This window comes from Raphanus sativus, chromosome 3 (assembly GCF_000801105.2).
Source record: "Raphanus sativus cultivar WK10039 chromosome 3, ASM80110v3, whole genome shotgun sequence".
In the NCBI taxonomy this organism is placed as follows: Eukaryota; Viridiplantae; Streptophyta; class Magnoliopsida; order Brassicales; family Brassicaceae; genus Raphanus; species Raphanus sativus.
This window is the reverse complement of record NC_079513.1, coordinates 10795818-10815986: the sequence shown is the minus strand read 5'-3', so window position 1 is coordinate 10815986 and position 20169 is coordinate 10795818. Positions and strand designations below refer to the sequence as shown.

Sequence of the window (20169 nt, the reverse complement as noted above, 5' to 3'; positions counted from 1 at the left end):
TCAAAAATTCAACTGAACACCAATTATCAACAGTAAAGGGACGGACAGAAACAAGATTTTTGACAATATTGGGAGCAACAAGAACGTTTTTCAAGTGTAAAAGACGAGATTGAGAAGGCAAAGAAGAGTAACCAGTGGACTGAACTGGTATGGAAGAACCATTTCCAACAGTGACGGACGTTCCAGTGTTCGTATTAAAAACAGAATGGAGTATACCTGACGTAGAAGCTAAGTGTGCAGAAGCACCACTGTCCTTGAACCAGCCATTCTGAGATGGATCGGTGAGAGTCATGGTGTTAAACGCCTCAACAAAGTCTTTTGTTGGTTGGAGATTGGAGTCCGCCATTAACGCTCGAGCAGGAGGAGGAGATTGAGTTTGAGGCGCAAAGTTTCTCGGAGGATAAAATCCTGGTGGAATTTGCTGCCATGGCGTTGCTAAAGCTTGCTGCTGAGGGTTGAAGTTGTTGTGGTTGTATGGAGCGTACCAGTATGGTGGAGAAGTCCAGTTGTTGTATGCAGGTCGGTGATGGTAGTTGTTATTGTAACGTCCTCTGCCTTTGTTGCCACGCCTGTTACCACGGTGATTGTTGCGATTCTTGTTGTATTGTTGTTGAGGTGAAGACGGCGTAGTTGACGCGACGAGCGCTGTTGAGGAGGAGGAGTGATCGTTGTGTGAGGCTACCACCTTGTGCGTCTTCTTCAGTCTCGTTTCTTCCATCTCCAACATGTTCTTGGCATCCTCAAATGATGGAAAGGGCTTCTGGTGCTTGATCACATTAAGCACATAGTCAAACTTCTCATTTAAACCGTTAAGCATATACATTACCAACGTTTATCTGCAACGGGAGAATCGAGATTGGTCAGGAGGTCTGCAAGAGACTTGAGTTGCTGACAGTATTCATAGATGGAGAGATCGCCAATCTCCTTGCTTCGAAGGTCGCTATCGAGCTGCATCACACGAGCTTCTTTGTTGTTTCTAAACTGGTTCTCAATGCGAGTCCAGACATCATGGGCATTGCCTCCTTTCTTGAACGTGGTTTTGAAAAGCGGCTGTGCAAGAGTTCCATACAGCCACAGCTTCACAAGAGCATCACGTTTATGCCAAACGGCATCACCATCACCAGTCGGAGCAGAGCTTCCGTCGACATGGCCGATTACATCAAAGGTGAGACAGTGCATTAGAAACAACTCTCTCCATGCATCATAGTTGCATTCATCGAGATCCAACACAAGCGGAATGTGTGTTTTGATGTTTGTGACTCCATAGACTCTCTCGGTCGAGGTGATTGGAGCAGCCATCGATGACGACGTAGAAGAGCTAAGGGAGTATCACAATCGAAAAAAATAAAAAGGAATAAAGGATCAGAGAGTAGGCTCTGATACCATGAAAGTTTGTGTATTCTGTATTGATCTTACAAGGAGGATCCTATATAAACTAGTTACAGTTGACAGATCCTAGAAATAGGGAGAGAATATCTAAACAGAGGAATATACGATAAGACTAAATCTTATTTGAATAATTGATTCTTTCAAAATCCACAATGAATCTAATTTTCTATAGCTTCCGCCATTACATCATGACAGCATGACGGTGGTCTACTTGTCTTTATGGGAGGATGATGCATCAATGTTTAGTGGTCTCCTAACCTCAGGTGAGAGAACCCAGTCTGTGATGGTGGACACAACTGTTACCCAAAAATATGTGAAGGTAAGTTTATATTTAAACTTAAAAACCATGTTAACAAACGTTCTTACAGAGACAATCTAATCAAGATAGGAAGTCTCTTAACATTTATTATCAGCACACATATGTAGAGTCATATATATCTAAGCTGTGATATTCAGGCCACAGTTGAATTTTTGAGAAATTTAAATCGGAATAGGTTGTGAATAGGTTTATTTTGGTTGAGTGATCGATAAGTATATTTCAAAAACTTAGTACAATTGAGATCATCTGCAATGTTTTATCATCAGTGTTGATCTGTCTCAGAGTGGCTAAAGACGTACAATTTTTCTTTATATTTTTCCTTCCAGTTGTTCAACATAGTACATGAATCAAGTGATATGTATTGGATATGCAGACCAGTTTTTTTTTTTGTTCAGGACTACATATCTGCTAACAATTCACGTCTTCCAGATCTAGGTTCCGAGGATAGTGCCATTTTTGTAGTCTTCGACAGAGAGCCGATAAAAGAGGCTGCAAGTCTGGGTCTTGAGGAGGTACACTTTCCTTGCATAATTCAGATCATTGTATATAATTGTTTCTCTTATTCTAAAGTCCCAAAACCCCCCCAACCTAATTCAGATGAGTAGCGGTGAGGAAATGGAGTTACCAAAATGTCTTGAGGAGCTAGCTGGCAATGAATATGCTTTTCATCAACGTGTGACTCTCTACAATTTCACTCCAGATCACCATACGTTCGCCATCTCAGCAATCAATGAAGACCTCTTATTTGGCACTCAAGCAGAGGTAGGATAATCTATGCATTAACAGTTTTTCAAATTGCTGATATAAATTAAAACGCATGTCCTATTGTTTCTTAGAGTGACAACAGCAACCCACCTCCAGTCGTGGATATGGAATCTGGACAAGCAGCAGAATCTGCCAGCAACCATGGGTGATGCGCCAAGATTTCACTGGGAGTTGTTGAAGCAAGTCTGACAGGTTATGTAGCCAACGAGAACAAACGCAAACGTCCTCGTGAGTGATTCTCGCAAGGCAATCTAACCGTCAATCCCACTTAGCAGTCGTTTCATTTCAATTGTCTATTTCCACATGTTTTCTTATTTCAAACTTTTGTTGTCTCTATGATTTGCTGTAAACTATTTATTACTGGTGTAAGAATTACTATGAAATTAAATAATAAAGGAAGCTTTGACGTGTCTTTACTTATTTACCAATGTCTTCAACTTTATAATTCAGTAAACAAGATTTTTTTACTCTCTCTGACTTAAGAAATGAAGATTACAGCCTGAAATAAAAAAAATTCACTTACAAACTCTGCAATATTTAAAACTAGGGTTAGCCCGCCCTACGGACGGGAAATTATGATTAAACTATTTTTATATAAAATTATATTAATTTTATGAAATATTTTAAAAACATTGTATATGGAGAGCGATATTGTAAACAAATAAATAATGAATAGAATTCTGAAATCATAAAAATCATTCTTTTGTTTTAATTAAAGTTACAGTAATCTACATGTTTGATATTGGTACATTTATTTTATTTTGTTTTGGTTGTTATTCATCAATCATGATTATGATTAGTTTGAATAAATTCTTCTTATGCTTAGATTCATGTGCTTAGTTTGGTACTTATTATTGATTTGGAATTAAGGTGGCATGTTTTGGATTCAGCTTTGTTTTATAGGTAGATGCCATGTAAACACTCAGATGTGTGATTAAGAAACATAATAGGTCTTTGAGATAGTGATTCTCCAATTTAAGTTCAAATGGTGAAGATTTGGGAAGGTTAATATTTGAGGGTGGTGAAAGATGGTGAAAGGTTTATACAATACTTTCGTTTGACACATTTTGTTTATTTATATAAGCCCATACTATATGTTAAAGATATAATGATGACAATATTGTAGACGATCCTTTACACTAACATGATTAAAAGATGATAGTAAAACTTAGGTTGAGACAATACGCATTGGATGTGAAAACAGTCTATGCAATTACTGTGAGAATACATTACCTAAATAAGCTAACCACCCTAATAGAATTGTCATCATTACATATTGAACATATAAAAGATGTGAAACCTTGCTGTAGCTTTTGATAGCACTTAAGAACAGGAGAAGGAGCCCCATCCATTGCTTGACTCATTTTCACTGAATCTGGTTTTGCAAAGGAACTCAACGGTCTGCAGGTATAGACAGGCAGAGGAAGAGTTGAACGATAAAGTTTAGATGAGTGAACAATGAATCCATGATTGCAGTACCAATAAGTTAATTTAGACATATGAGCCAGACCAAGACCCACCTAGCGTGGAAGGAATAAAACAACAGTTCTAAGAAATTTGAAATATTAGGATGAGGTTGGATTTTCTTATACTTTAAGAACGTTCATGCCGGCTTGAGTTTCCTGATCATCATAAAAGTGTGCTCTGGACGCTGCATTGAGGAAAAGTAATGTATAACTTTAATAGTTTATAGAACATGAAACATAATAGCAACAGTGTGACTTGTGAGCTTGGTTCAGAAACTTGATGAGAACTATCCAAAAAATTTCCGAACTTTAATATTTATAGATGAAACAAAATAGCAAAAGTTCAACAACTTGACCAAGATGATTCTTCATGATAATGAAGACAAACAATGATAAAATGTTCATACTTTGTAGAAATTCCCCAACAAATCCAAATTTGAAGAAATATGGATGAATGAATTAGCAAAAAGTGTGAGTCTTGGTTCAAAAACACTTGGCTAAGGGCTAAGTCTGCTAAAAAATAGATGGTGACGATACAATGAGAAAATTCAACTATATTTTAAAATAGATCCAAAAATCAAACTTAAACATATAAAAATGAAACAAAGTAGCAAGTGCAAAAAAGAAAATAGCAAACAGTTGAATAAAACAAAGTAACAAAAGGTTGCATTTTTCTTGAAAGATTGAAGGAGAAAAGAAACGGTGAAGTTCCGGCGTCCATCTGAGTCGAGGCGCCGGAGACCGTACGTATGGTCTAACTCTGCCACCTCTGTGACTGTTAAATCCAACATCGTTGCCGTTTCTTCCACCACATGTACCCATTCTGTAACCTCATTGTCCTAACCAAGCGATTATTCACTTATCTATAATGACATTAGAATGACTATTGTTAATCACTTTATGACAGTGAATGCTCAGTTTACTAAGAAACTCAGATCCAACTAACAATATCCATACATGTATCTAAAAGAGAATCCAAAAGAATGTCCTCAAAGCTTTGATCACTTTGGAGCATCTAAAAGAAGAAGTTCAACAGATTTAATTTGGCAAAAAGGAGCGAACTTTACAACATTTTTTCTGAAATTCTTAACAGAAACATCAAAATCTGGAGAGAAAAAAAAAACAAAAAGCTAAACAGAAAAGTAAAGACATGGTTCCCAGCTTGGATTTAAGAATGATTCAGAAAAATACGCATACGGAAAAAGGTCAAATATACTCAAAAGACAGATTTTTTGAGATTGAACGAAGAAGCAAATATAGACCTTTAGTTATCTGCTCTTGGCCTCTTCATCAGAGTTGTGACTTGTGAGACACAGAAGCTAGCATCCTTTCCTTACATTGCCAGTCTCCCATAATCCCAAGATTAGAACTTCGACGGTGGAGCCGGCTTTCAAATCGAATTGAGAAACGTTTGCCTTTCCAAGCTCTGTAATTTTTGGAAAGGAAATTCACAGATGGGAACTCACATATTTAAGAAGAGGAAGCGTTTACTGATGAAGAAGAATCTCAACCGGCGCATCGAAACCCTCCAGACGGATTAAGCTCGTCGACTTCACCAACCCCACTTGCTCGAATAAGCCCACACGCGAGCCCAAACTGAAACCACTAAGCGATACGCATCGTATCATTTAACAGGACACGTGTCTGTCGCGAGAAGAGTGAATTGATGCGCGAGCATCCTAGGTGGATACCCTAGGAAAGATTCAAACTCTACATAACATTTTCTCGCACCCAAAAAAACACCCAAAACAGTAAACTAATTGTAACACATAACACCACAAACATTTTTCTCAAACAAATTCATAGAAACAGCAAACATATCGAGATAAGTCATTTGAACACTAAAAATAAAAATAAATAAACTCTCCACAACGTAATCAGTTCTAGCCACACAAAGCAACCAAAGGTTTACCAGAAAACCTCACGAAACACATAATATACAATTCTACTCACACCTATTACACAGTTTCAGTAACTTCACAAACTACAACAACTCTTTGGCAACTTACGGTAAAGAAAAAAAATTCAAAGTCAATATCCCCGCGCTTGCGCGGGGGGTTTGCCCCTAGTACCAAATATGGGGCTGTTGGATTTGTTGTGTTTACGTATGTGTTGTTATTTAAGGTTAACGTTATTGTTCGTAATCATTTAGAAGCGATGATAAAGAATACTGACTTTAAAAAACTGGTTTCAAAGTGTTAAAGGGACAAAATACATCAGAATGTGCGAGTCATACTCAGTCTTTCATCTTCATCCATCTTATCTTGTTTTCCAGATTTTATGTTTTACTCAATTCATTGACAAAAAAAATGTTTTACTCATTCTCAGTCTCATAAACCTCTTTCTAATCTTTTTTTCCTCTGTTAACAACCATGGTATTGGTATCATCACTTTTAATTTCATTTATTTCATCTTTACCAAACAAAATAAATTCAAACTCAAATCCAGACATAACCAAATAAGAATTTGAGTTAAACAAGCTTAAAAATTATACTGTCGAACATCTCTACCATGCTTGTCGGTGTCTCTTTCCTCCATGGTACCATTTGTTGCTGCCTCTCTCTGTCTCTTCTGCACTCTCTACTCTCGTTCATGGTTCTTCTTCTTCTCTCTCTCTCTCATCTTCATCTTAGTGTCCTCAAAAAGAGAAACGAACCCTAATTTTAATTTTGCCCAAATCAATTTTCTTTTTTAGTTAACTCGGATCGATTTTGTAAAGTCGAATGGGTCATGTTCAATGGGCAATCCGTAGTTTACAAAATGTGATTTGTTAATTCTTAATTTTGATTTGCTTTCTGATTAGAGAAGGGGATCTGGGTAGAGTTAAAAATAATGGAGAGCAATATGCAGAGAATTTATAACAATAGGTGGTTTTCTCAAGAGTTAGATAGTGTAGGGAGGAATAGATGATAGGGTTATTGTGTTTGAAGGGGGTTTTAGGCAGTGAGCCCTAATAATAGAGAACCACTCTTGGAGATAATAAAAATAATGACGAAAAGGAACAAAAGATTGACAGAGAAGGTAAACACAGAATCTAATCCATTTAGGAGATCATGTACAAGAAGAACAGAACAAGGTCCAAACTACTCAAACTTGGCAAAACGCGCATACGTGTCTCATCGTGAAGCTTTCCAGTCTCGGACAGGTTAAAGCAGAGAGCACCTGAAAGAATGTTCAAAAGGAATCGAATGTTTTTATACATCCCCACTAGCCTGAAGTTTCGATTTCTTTTCCGTGATCTTCTGAAAGATTCCTCTTCAATCTTCTCAACCATATCCCGTAATCCAGAGGATACGGTGTCCCACATAGACTATCAACGTAGTCAGAAAACGCTTTCAAAATAGTTGAGACATCACCTAGCTTCTGCTGAATCAATCGTTTCGACCAAGAGGTCTCTCTCCACTGAAGAGCTCCTTCGACTGAATCCAATTCAGGCAAGTCTCCAAAACAGAAATAAAGCATGTATATCAAGCTCTCCGCATCTGAAGCAGCACAAAGCTTCCCTTCCTGGAGTGCGTAAGTAGAGGAGAAGTGAAGATTCATTGCAGGTCTATCTCTATCCTCAAGCACCGCGTGACCCCAACCTATTAGTACAAAGTAAGGTTGTCTCACACCTGAAGTGACATAAACTACGTTTTCTGGACGGATGTCACCATGGCGTATTCCAGCTGAAGAGGAGGATGAGAGTGCAGATAAGCAATCATGGCAACATCTAATAGCTTCTTCAGGACCAAACCGACCCTCGTTTACCAAATCAGATACTGTCTCCCCAACGGGAGTGGTCACAAGAATGGGAGTTCCGCACCAAGGATGATCACACCGTCCACCTGAGCTTGGTTTTTGACACTGTCCTGGGTGAATGATCCGACCAGAACCGTGGAGCTGCGGCAAGTACTTGCTAGAAAGTCCCCTCTGTTTCATTATACTTAGTATTTTAGTTTGTCTCTGCACCTGATACCACAAGCTCATGTCCTCCAAAGCTGGCTCTAGCTGCGAAGGAGGAGAACCAACGTAGAGAAACACAGACTTTCCTGCCTCATCCACTGGTGATGCGATGTGATAAGGAAGTGTACCGTTAGTCAACACTTGGTCAATCTGATACCCCTTTTGATAGTTTGAATCCTCCAGCCACAGAACCGATCCCACTTCCAGTTTCATCAACGCTTCAGATTCAATTTTAGTCGACTCTTCTTGAACTTCAACAATTTCAGGAGACATTATTCTTTGCTGGAGCCTAAACACACCATTCTCATTAAGACCAGTATCCCCCAACTGCCTCTCCTGTCTTCTCGAGTGAACACGGGAACTATGGTCAGCAGCTAAGTCTTCAATAGAATGCCTGGGCGGTCCAAAGTACTGCATTATACTATGGTAAGTCGCGAAAACTACTTGCAAAGCACCAATGTCTCTCCAGTTAGCATTCCCCAGCTTGTTCCATATCCTATCAACCGGCGACACAGAGATCTTGCAATGGTTCTTCACCCAATCCGCAGCGCACTCATAAACATTATTCACATCGAAATACATCTTATTCACATCCCCTTCCACTTTCACAACTCCCCCGTACTGCAAATCAACCAAAAGAACAAACACACAGTTGGAGCTTTGAGAAAAATCCAACCGGCTCACACTTCTCGAGATAAGCACACGGAGAGCGTAGAAAAGAGCTTCTCCCAACACAGGCAACGAACTCTCAACCGTAAAGCTTCCAACTTGAGGCCTAAGAAGAGCAAGTTCAAGAACATGATCCCACTTCCCGTGAGGATGCCGCGGGTTCTTCAGCAACACACCAGCCGCGGAAAGCCCGTCAAGCTTCCCAAGAGGTAAAGCCTTCTCAGCCTGATAAAACTTCATACTCTCACCAAACAAACACCCAACAGAGAAAGGAACCTCCTCCTTCTCCTCATGACGGCTCCAAAACGCCTCCCAGAGGCTCTTAACCGCCGCGTGGAGGAAATCCTCCACCGCTAGATACGCATTGGCTTCCACCGAGGTGGAAGTCGATGCGTAGACGGCGTTCGAAGGCATTCGAGTAAGCTGCTGGAAGGAGACGCCTTCCAAGGCGTAGTCGAACTTCTGCAGCTCGACGAGCTCGAAAGGCGGTTCAAATACCGGTTTATTATTATCATGGTTATTTAATACGGAACCGAACCAGTCTTGGAGATTCTCAGTGAAACGTTCACTGTTGGTGAACCTGGTGAGGAAGTCTCTCCTCCGTGTACGAGATCTGCTCCCGCTTGATCGCTTTGTGGTTGTTGTGCCAGACCCGATTGATTCGAGGTCTGGAGATGATTTGCCTGTTAAGTTAAATTTGAAATCAAAAAAAAGGTTACCAAAATTGAAGTGAATTCGATTCGAAGTTCTATTTACTAAGCTATCAATTCAATCGAGAGAGAAAAAAATCAGGGTTTTGAGATGAGGGAAGGATACGAAGGCACGAGTGAGGTTTTTGATCGAATCGTGTGGAATTGGGAGAATCTAGGGTTTTGGAAACGCAAATCTGAGAAGAGGTAATGAAGGAGAGAAAGCAACGAACCTTGCATTGAAGAAGAAATGAGAATCTTGATCTTCTTCTTCTTCTTCTAGACTCTGGTCTCTTCCTCTCTCTCTGGGTAGCTTTCTTCGCGTTTTCTTTGGAGATTCTCTCTGTCTCTAAGACCTGAGTTCGAATCCTCGCTGACATGTGTTCTCTTTGGGTTTAACTGGTGACCATCTTGGGAATAGTAGGAACAAAAAAGAAAAGAATTGATGGGAATAAAATTATAGGAATGATGAGGAACGGTTATTTCATATCAAATTTAGTGAAGAATAAATTTGTTCTTTAATTCTCTACAATAAAAGGAGTGAAAAGGAATGAAAAAGAATAACTATTCCTAATCTAACTATATTAAAAGGGGAATAAGATCAAAGGGGAAGCTGTCCACGTCGACAAAAAAAATCGTCTAATAGGAAATCAGAGTTTTGCCACGTCAGATGCGACGCCATCGTCATTTGGGCTTCAAAGCCTACGTTTTTTTTGTGTTTCGTCATCGTCCATATTCGATAAGCCCCTGAAGCCCAGACTTTTTTCTCTCCTAATTTCTTTCTTTCTATTTGGGTGTTTGTTGGGCTATTCCGGAAAATATACTTTGGCCCATCTTCTATTAGAGGTTTCTCTAAACGACCACAAAATCTCTGTCACTCTTCGCCTCCTTCACACTCCGGCCATCTCCCCTGTAACGTCATCCATTTTTGTGTAACATCCCTTTAATCTCAGCATTTACTTTGAACCCACTACCTATCCCACTCTCTATCAATTAAACATCGTTATTATCATCAAAGGTAACGGCTTGAAGCTCTAGAGTATAAATATGTTTCTTCTCCACGATGTAGACCTACACTGCTACAAAATCTCAAAGTCCAGATGTTGTAAAGCTTCAATTCCAACTATGTCGTCTCAATAGCTTCAATTTAAGTTGAAGGCTGGTTGGTGTAAGGCGACTGTTGTCACCCGGCTCCTCGGTTTCAGGCGAGAAAGGGAAACACTTTGAGAAGCAGGTTGGTTTCTAATAAGGGAACGTAGCGGAACATTGAAACAAAGGAAGGTTAAAGGAGAGATAAGAGAGGGCAAGCGAGAGTAAACCAGTTGTGGATCCAGTTCAGTAAGTAACATTATCCTTCTCTAAGATCCAATTATTTATTCCTCTGATCTTGAATTGACGAATTGATCCAGTTGTCTATTTCAACTGAGTTCATTCACGTCTTTGTATTCTTAGAAATGATATGATTTTTGAACGATTGCTGGACTTTCAAAATTGTTAAGTGATCATTCATAGGCATATTGAAGAAAAGGGATTCAACTTCTGCTCGCTCCTCTACTTTCCCGACACGCTTACCACAATTGGGTCAGTAAATGTTTTTTTCATTTCTCCAATGAGAGGTTAGATATGATGTTTAAGGATTTTTGAGGGATGTGGTCTTTTGTTCTTTAGTGTCGCTGGACCACAAATTGTTATGAGAACTTTCTAGCTTACTGCTGTTTCAGGGCAGTCTCTCTATGTCGGAGTCACATGTCATCTTATTGATTAACGTTCGGGTCAAACTTTCGACATGATGGTTGCTTGGGAATCCTTCTGATGCAAGCCGCTCATTGCTCAATGTAAGCCTCTTTGGATTTCTGCGTTTGCAATCTGGTGAGTAAATATCAGATATGATCGTGTTGACTTCTTCATCAGCTGGTGCTCCGCCTCATTTCTTTGTTAGTGACAAGTTTCGAATGGACTAGAAAGGTAAGTAAACACTTTCATTTCTTCAGGTAAAATTTAACTGAAATATGAATCTTCGAAAATCCTTGAATACTTTCTAGAACAAAAAAAAAAACTAAACACATTGTGCTGACAGTTTCTGGTTCAGGAACTCAAAAGAGGTGAAAACATTACAAAAAACTTCCTGGGTATTTCGACCACTGGCATCATGCCTCTTCACATCAGAGGTGCGTCGAGGGAAACCATTTGTTGAAATAGTTTATACCCGTAAAACAAGAAGGTTATGATTTCTATCTATTAAAAAGTAGTAACACCACGTTGATCCACTAATGATATACTGTTCATACACTTTCTTACTAGCAATGCTCTTATCTTAAGGTGAGGTCGAGGCTATCCGCATCCTTTATGTCCCACCAGTCATACCAATGCGGAAGGATGACATGGTTAATCAGAATACAAAGAACATAAGGCTCTATGTACGAGTTTTCATTCGATGATTGTGATGGGGAGTTGGTGAGAGAAGCGTTTCTTGGTGTGGCCTTTCAAGAAATCTATATTTCTATTTTGTCTTCTATCTGCTTTTGTGGTGTTTTGGTGCTTCGGAAACTGTTTCCTTGCACACGATCTTTCACTGAGCTGTGTCATGAGATTTTCAAGAAAGATGTATCCCATACATCAGAATGAGGCTTTGTTCACAAAACCCCAAGTCAAGTTGAAGAGTCAAGACAAACTAAGTGTTCTGTCCTCTTTCTCTGCTCAGCTCAACGGTAAGAATAGAGGAGGTGACAGTCAGTCAAGGTACGGCAAAGCTGAAGAATCAAATCGAGCTGCATAATAGATTTGGGGCTCTTGGATCTCGAACTGTGACGTGTCGTTAGTACACGAGCTATGTGCTTTAGGGTTTCTGTAATCTTCTATATTGGCAACTCTCTGTAAATGCTAAGCTAAAAGATACTCAAAGTTTTTACAAATTTGATCAAAAAAAAAAAAACTCAAAGTTTCTTCTTCACACAGCTTTTATCAAAGTATTACAAGGCGTCGTGTAAATTCTAAAACTTTAATTGCAAAGCCTTCAATATTTATATTCTGTTATTTTTTTCCTACAAGTTTTGTATTTTTAAGCTTACGTTTTGGTATCATGTCTCAAATCTGCAGATCATGATGAACCGTATGGTGAACAAATCATTTGATATGATTTTGAGAATTTCCTTCACTGAAAATAGAGAACTAAGAACTTTTGACCCCTTCCTCTTGCACATATGAGAGATCAGTAATTCACTGGTTTTTAAATAGTGAAACGTATGTTAGATGAAAATTTAAATTAATTTAATCATCTTTGAAAAAATTATCCGCTTCGACATTTATATTAATGTTAAATATATTGATTGAAACCGAAAGTTATATTTAATACTAATTAAAAATGTTAAATAGAATTATTAACATAACAAAGATGAATAAATTATGTGCTTAAATTTCTCTTCTAATTAAAAATTTTCCTCTTATTTTATGTATAGATTAACAATATTTTATAATTTTAATAAAACACTCTACATAATATTCAAGATAAAATGGATAGCCGATAAAAAAAATTCTAAGAAAATTTGTGTATGACTGACACATGTGGTGGAAGATATTTGAGACAATAAAGTGAAAAATAAACTACCCATATTATGTGTAGTTCTTAAATTATAATAATATTTTCTAATGTAATAAAACATGTTATTGATCCCGAATGTCTACATTCCAAAAGAATTAGTAATTTGTTCATTAAAAATTGAAACTATAACCAATCGCAAAAAAAAAACACTTAATTTAAATATTTTGAATAATGAAACATTCTACAACAAGGATTACTATCTTTCATAGATTTATGGTAGTGCACAATGTTCACCACCATGTATATGAGAATTACTTAACAACTCTGATTCAGTTTACTAAACTTTTTCATACACTAAAATTATAATAACTTGCTAAGATTGAAATTTAGTATGTGGAATATATCAACATACTAATATTCATTTGATGGTTTAGTTTTGTTTTCTAAAGCAAAAGAATCAATAGCTCAATAAGAAACGGAAACAAATATTCGTATATTTACGTTGATTTTCATCTAAACCAATATTTAGATAAATTTGAATTTCCACTAGATTAACCCACAATAGATTTCTCGTGTACATTCAATAAAGGGAAATGTAGAGAAAGTAAAACTGACACCACCTGATTGCGACCACAGAACCTTAGAAATACAATCATTAAGTGTTCCGCTTCCACGTCTCGAATGTGATCATAACATAGCGGAGCCGATGCTAACCTACATTCAGTGAAATTTGGTTACTATTGTTAACTGCATTGTATATACACTAATTGCAACTGGTTAATAGCGGATAAACAAAGGCCTCCATTGTTATCTTCCAAATATCATACTCCACTCATGAACCGAAACATGTACAAACAGACAAGCACACTCATAGAAAAGGGTATTGGAAGATCAATATTTAAAAGAAACAAAAACTTTTGTATATATTGTTATGAGGCAAAAGTTTTTCCCTACACAGAAACAGCCTGGATAGAAGCTGAGAACTACATAGTATTTTGGCCTGGATGGAAGCTCGAGACTACATAGTATTCTGAGAACAAACAATAGAAAAGTTTCTAGGAAGGGAAGTGTGAATTAGCAAACTTATTGAGATATCTGGGAGAGGATAAAATTTGAACCATGTTTAACTGCCATTACATTCAATCTACCATTGTATAAAGAATATGTATTATGATGCTTTCTTACAAATACACACTAACAAAACTTGCTATTGTAGAATTGTGCACAGACGTATATGTACAGAATTTTAAGTTGATTACTTAAAAAACAAAACTGCATCAATGGAAGAAGTAGTTTCTATTAAAAAACTAATGATATAATCTAATTTATAGATCATTTTCGTTAAAGAGAAATCTATGTTAGGACACTTGAACACATTATTCATATGCTGAGAATAATTAATAATAAGTGATAATATGAAATAAATAAACATGTAAGCACATCCTTACATTTAAAACCCTATTTAAATAAAGTTAACTAACTTAATTTTATCTTCAGACTATTTTTATTATGGACTACATCAAAGACTTTATTTTTCAGAATAATTAAACTTTTTCTTGATGTCAAAAAAAAATTAAACTTTTTCTTACATTATTTACGTTACTATACGTAACTTTTTTACTCTTTTTTTAATTGGTTACAGTACTTAATAACTATCAGATTTCAACTAATTGTGGAAAATATAATACTCTAATCCCACACAAAATCCAAAACTTATGATTTTAAAATTAATAATTTCGACACTTATCCGCGCGTAGCGCGGAGATCGAATCTAGTTAATAGTAAAATACATTAAGGAACATCAAGGAATGCATTAAACCCTTTACCTTTTTTATTATTTTTTATATTCATAAAATTCTTTTGGGTAGTTTGTTTGGTATATGTTTGATTATTTTTAATTATTATAAGACAGGCCAAAAGTACGAAACACTAACAATTATTAACCAGTAAAATTAATAAAAATTTAGTAAGGGCCCCTAGAAAGTCTGCGGTCTTACTGTATATTCAAAATTGATTCTCTAAATTTAATTGTAGGGCCATTTTTAAACAAGAACCTTTGCCAGCTTGATGTAATTCTTGTTTTATTTGATTATTAATACAATAAATTACAAAAAAAAAACAAGAACCACAAGATTTTCTATGAAAAGAAATCAACGAAGGTCCAAGCAGGGACCGTTGCAGAGACTTGATCCATGCATTATCAAGTGCTCGTTCCTTGAAGCAAAAGTGAAGAGCTGAAATTTGAAGAAAAATACAAAGATATAGATCCCCTGTTTACATAGATATAGATCCCTAATGTGTGAAAGATATTTTTTATTGAATTTTTTTATTAATTTGTCTAGAGCCTCCAAAATCGCAGGACTCACCTTAACATACCATATCAAATATTCTAAAATCATGAATTGGGAAACTTACGAGTGTTTTCCAACTTGTGATTTGATGTATGAGAATCTTTATAGATGTATCACCAACAATTCAGGAAGCCTCATTGCATTGTTTACAGAACCTTCACACACAAAACAACACTGTGTAACTGTGTATTGAAATAGACTAGCCACAAAACATCATATTCCCTCTGTTCTTAATTAAATGATGTTTTAGGAAGGAAATTTTGTTTCAAATTAGATTAAGTTTTGAGACTTTTAAAGTAAAAACTAATAAAATACTATTGATCTATTGTAACTTTTTGTGTTCACTCTATGAATAGCATTACTTTTTCTCTCTAATCTAAGTGTTTTGAATATAAATAATATTTTTTAATCTGTGTGCTTTGTACTAAAACATCATCTAATTAGAAATAGATGGAGTATTAGATTTAGTTTAAGGGAAAGCCAATATTCATGCCAAATGGACACGTCCTTGCTATATCATCACCTCTACATGTGTGTCGTCTTTTTGTGTATGATGTTTGGGTTTAACCGACCTCTCCTTGCTATATAAAAGGACCACTTCATGTTCTTTTGTAAGACATCAATAAGAAGAAAGATTTTTTTTTATCTTACAATTTCATCTCTCCTTTTTTCTTAGGGTGAACTTTCTTCCCAAATAAAGACAAAAAAGCTTTAACAATAATATATACTAGATGATGGAGTGAGTTTTTAAAATATGTTGTATCAATACTATTAAAATTAAAAATACAAAAATTGGATTGAACTTGATTTTAAGTGAATTATTTTTTTAAACTATATTATATATTTTTGACTAACTTATAATATTACTAACTACATATCTTTAAATATAGTCTAACTATTCTTAATTGTAGCTTAATTATGGAAATATTAATATTATTAAAATAGAAACATAAAATTGGATTAGCTTGATTTTCAGTAAATTATCTTTTTAAATTATACTATATTTTTTGACTAACTTCTAATATTACTAACTACATATCTTTAAATATAGTCTAACTATCTTTAAATGTAGCTTAATTATGGAAATCATTTAAACTAACAAAACTCCATAAATAACATGGATCCCACTGTTAAATATTCAATATTTTAAAATTAAGAAAACACGACACTTTAGACAAAGAAATCCAGTAAACTATATTTATAAATATTTTTCAGAAAAACATATCCAGTATATATTATATAAATATATAATTTACTATTTCGCTCTTATTTTAAAATATTATAGTTCTTTTAGTCTTTAAAATAAAATAAAATAAAATATTTAAGTTCACAAGTTTTTTTGGAAATGCATAAATTCTATGAAAACTGATATGTGATATTAATGTAAAAAATCATCCACATAGAACACAATCCTATTAAATTTTACATAAAATTTTGTAGTAAATTAAATCTTCTATAAAATTTGAAATTGAAGTGAATTCGATTCGTATTCAGTTCTCTTTAAGGACTATCGCTAAGCTATTAAAAAGTTTTTTGACTCTATTTTCATAGATATATGGTTAACCAGCTGAATTTTTTATTATTTTATCTGCTATATTCTTCTTCTTTTTTATTTGTTATGAAAGTTGTTCTGTCTATATTTTATTATTGTAAGATTATTTTCTAATCAAGACAATATATTTCAGATTATCATGAATTGGTAGTATTGAATGAAGAAACTATTGATCTTGTTCAAATATAAAGTGTAAATGAACACATTTCTGCAACCACATTTAGAAGTTGGGATAATATTGTACACGATATGGCTATTTTAAAAATGGAAATCATCTAAAGAATATTTATAGGTGTTGGAACTCTACTTCCAAACTTCAGTTTGTCCAAGCAAGCACAAGCCAAATATCTGCAAAATCCTTAGTCATATCAAATGTTTCTATACATATCAAACAATATTTACTATTAACAAACTAAACAAATGTCAGTATTATATATTTATATCTCATAAAAATGAAATATTAATGTTTAAAAACTAAAATCATCGTAATTGTAAACTTTGATTTAAACAAGCCGTTCACAAACAAAACTCATACTTAATTATATCATTTAAAAATAAATCATTCATAACATGTCAACTATTTTATCATTTTCTTTGCCAAAATAATGTGACATATAGAAAGATGAATTTTCATTATTGGAAGTTGAAACAATGATTATGAAAAAATTAAGAATTAAACAAGTTTTAATCAATCATATAATCCATGTTCGAAACTACGCTAGGCGTGAGTCAGGAGGTTGGTCCGGGCCTAGCGATTTATCAATAACTCGGAGATTAAACGGAGATTAATCAGGAAGTAATTTTAATTATTATTTTAAGTTTTAAATAAATATATGTATATATACTTGAACTTATGGGAAGAAAACATGTCAAATTAATGTGGCCGGGTGGTTAATGGTCTCGCCTTTGCCTATTTGTTGACAGGTTCGAACCCAAGGAATACATTTTTAATTAATTTTTGTGTGTTTGAGTGGCATAATTGTAATAAATGTCATCTTCTTCCTCTCGTTTTTTATTAGGTTTACTGCAATTTTTTTTTCCGCCGTCGACATAGATTAGTCAAAATCTACAAATCTCATGAGTTTTTCTTGTTGTTTATGCATCAAACTCATAGATCTATCTTCCAACCAACGATTTAAACACTTAAAACTTCAAACATAACGATTTTTTACTCAATCCGATTTCTTGGCCGAGTATGGTGAAATCGCCTTGATAGACCTCCGCAGAGCGCTTCAACGCCGCTTAATCGGACTCCGCGGACGCGTTTTAGAACCTGGCATATAATACATGCAAAGAATCAAAATGTTTAGTTACTTGTTACAAAATCATATACTTGTTAACTTCATCACATAAATGTTTTTAAGCTATTTTCACCATAATCTAATAACATTTTATACTTAAAATACAGGAAAATCGTCTAAAAACCTTCAAAGTGTTACTTACTAACACTTTAAACCTTAAAGTTTTTTCACTAACACTTTTAACCTTCAAAGTGACATTTGTATCATAAAAATCTTCAAAGCAAAAAGTTGACAGGTTCAGCAGGTAATTTTCCAAAAATAATTATTTAATTAATAAAATAAATAAACAAAAATCGAAAAAGTAAATAAAAATCGAAACTTTTAATAAAATTTACGAAAATGAAAAAAATCAAAAAATTAAATTAAAATTTTAGAAAATTAAATAATATATTTTTAAATTAAATAATTTTCTGAAATATTAATAAAATAAAATAATTAAAAATTAATAATAAATAAGATTAAATTTAAATAGAAAAGAACTAAATAAAAAGTTCAAAATTTAAAAAAAAAAAAATTCAAAATTCAAAATTCACTAGTGACGATGATGATTTCACACATAACCATTAATAATGACAATAATTGCCATATCTCCAATGATAGTTCCCAACATCATCGTTGAAAATGACAGAAAATCTTTTTCAAACTTCTAAATTTTCATTTTTTGGAATACATGAATTTTTATTTTTTTCTGTTTTTTTAATTTGATGTCATTTATTTTTAAATTTTAATTTTCTAAATATTAATTAATTTTCTTATTTGTTTCTAATTTATGAGTTTTTATTAAATTTTACGACTTTTGTTTAATTTTCTGATTTTTATTTAATTTTGATTATTTTACTAATTAAATAATATTACTAATTAAATAATTTTTAAATAATATTATTTAATAAGTAAAATAAAAAATAATAAAATAAACAAAAATCGTAAAAATTAATAAAAGCTCATAAATTAAATAAAAATCAGAAACCATCATTGTCACTAGTGATATATTTGAAATTGTTATTGTCCACGTTGATATGATATATTTTTTGAAAAAATATTATAATAAAAAAAAATTGAATTTTCTATTTTTTTTTAAATTGAACTTTTTATTTAGATCTTCTCTATTTAAATTAATCTTATTTATTATTAAAATTTTAGTTATTTTTATTTTGTTAAAATTTTAGAAAATTATTTAATTTTATTAAAAATTTATTTAATATTTATTATGTTTTCATTGTTGTGAATTTTATTAAAAGTTTCGATTTTATTTATTATTTGAATTTATTATTTTGTTTATTTTATTAATTAAATAATTATTTTTGAAAAATTATTTGCTGAACATGTCAACTTTTTACTTTGGAGGTTTTTTATGATACAAATGTCACTTTGAAAGTTAAAAGTGTTAGTGAAAAAACTTGAAAGTTTAAAGTGCTAGTAAGTGATACTTTGAGGTTTTTTATGCGATTTTCCCCTTAAAATACTATGACTAATTTCACTTCTCCTTACCTATTTGTATTTTGATCATATTTTGAATTATATATAATCTAATGTTTTGATATATGCGATTAAGTTTTATATTATTATATTTTTGATACTTTAATTATTTTTTGTTAAATATTGTATAAACTAATTGTGAGTGGTAAAGAATTTGTGTTATAAAGTTTACATCAAACCATAAAACATGGAATATAAGTGTAGGATAAGAAAATCATAAATTCATTATTCAAATAGGTTATAAACTTCAAGTCAACATAGCATACACTTAACTACAAAACTTAATTATAATGTTATATTCTTAATTTTTTTATTATATGAAAATCAAAAGAATCATCTATTATTGTAAGCTTATTATCTAATCAAGATTGTACTTAAGATTATCAGAAATTGGTCATGGGTAATGTAGAAACTATTTCTGTTTAAAAATCAAATTAAAGTATTTTGAAGCGATTTTAAATAAGCTAGTATGTTATAGTATGAAATATGAATGTTTAAGAAAATTAAATCATCTTAATTGAAAATTATAATTTAAATAAGCCGTAGACAAACAAAACTCATATTTAACTATATTATTTGGAAATAAATCATTCATAGCATGCCAGTGGTTTTATGTGACATACAGAAAGATGAACTTGCATCACTGAAAGTTGAAACAATGGTATAAGGAGATTAGTAATTAAACAATTTTTAGAAACATAAGAATTAA

At 33.7% G+C, this 20169-nt stretch overlaps 2 protein-coding genes and 2 long non-coding RNA genes across 11 annotated transcripts; 2 read left to right on the top strand and 2 right to left on the bottom strand.

Moving 5' to 3' along the window:
- The first annotated feature begins 1438 nt into the window (after nt 1–1438).
- On the top strand, nt 1439–2883 carry LOC108846531 (uncharacterized). 2 transcript variants are annotated; one of them, XR_001948668.2, is made up of 4 exons: nt 1439–1708; nt 2138–2220; nt 2306–2470; nt 2545–2883. XR_001948668.2 is itself a non-coding variant. In XM_057006623.1 (4 exons), the coding sequence occupies exons 1-4, from the start codon at nt 1586–1588 to the stop codon at nt 2620–2622; spliced, it is 483 nt and encodes a 160-aa protein (XP_056862603.1). In that variant the 5' UTR covers nt 1439–1585; the 3' UTR covers nt 2623–2883. The 2 variants fall into 2 exon arrangements, 1 of the variants encoding a protein (XP_056862603.1); XM_057006623.1 differs by having other exon boundaries at nt 2104–2220.
- Nucleotides 2884–4427: 1544 nt separating this feature from the next.
- LOC108846390 (uncharacterized) lies at nt 4428–5444 on the bottom strand. The gene is made up of 2 exons (XR_001948644.2): nt 5202–5444; nt 4428–4802 (listed from the first exon to the last, which is right to left on the bottom strand). It is a non-coding gene; the product is annotated as an uncharacterized LOC108846390 (long non-coding RNA).
- A 1453-nt stretch (nt 5445–6897) lies between these two features.
- Nucleotides 6898–9673, bottom strand: LOC108848050 (uncharacterized). Its single transcript, XM_018621456.2, has 2 exons — nt 9476–9673; nt 6898–9236 (listed from the first exon to the last, which is right to left on the bottom strand). The coding sequence occupies exons 1-2, from the start codon at nt 9480–9482 to the stop codon at nt 7147–7149; spliced, it is 2097 nt and encodes a 698-aa protein (XP_018476958.1). The 5' UTR covers nt 9483–9673; the 3' UTR covers nt 6898–7146.
- Nucleotides 9674–9716: 43 nt separating this feature from the next.
- Nucleotides 9717–12154, top strand: LOC130510206 (uncharacterized). 7 transcript variants are annotated; one of them, XR_008943879.1, is made up of 4 exons: nt 9717–10823; nt 10964–11207; nt 11332–11410; nt 11562–12154. It is a non-coding gene; the product is annotated as an uncharacterized LOC130510206 (long non-coding RNA). The 7 variants fall into 7 exon arrangements; XR_008943878.1 differs by having other exon boundaries at nt 11320–11410; XR_008943875.1 differs by having other exon boundaries at nt 9717–10580; nt 10755–10823; nt 10964–12154.
- Nucleotides 12155–20169: the final 8015 nt, after the last annotated feature.

Excerpts from the sequence above, each read along its gene's own strand:
- LOC108846531 (XM_057006623.1), top strand. The coding sequence starts at position 1,586 with ATGACGGTGGTCTACTTGTCTTTATGGGAGGATGATGCATCAATGTTT. Across the intron at positions 2,221-2,305 it reads CAAGTCTGGGTCTTGAGGAG|ATGAGTAGCGGTGAGGAAAT; the intron begins GTACACTTTCCT and ends AACCTAATTCAG. Across the intron at positions 2,471-2,544 it reads TATTTGGCACTCAAGCAGAG|AGTGACAACAGCAACCCACC; the intron begins GTAGGATAATCT and ends ATTGTTTCTTAG.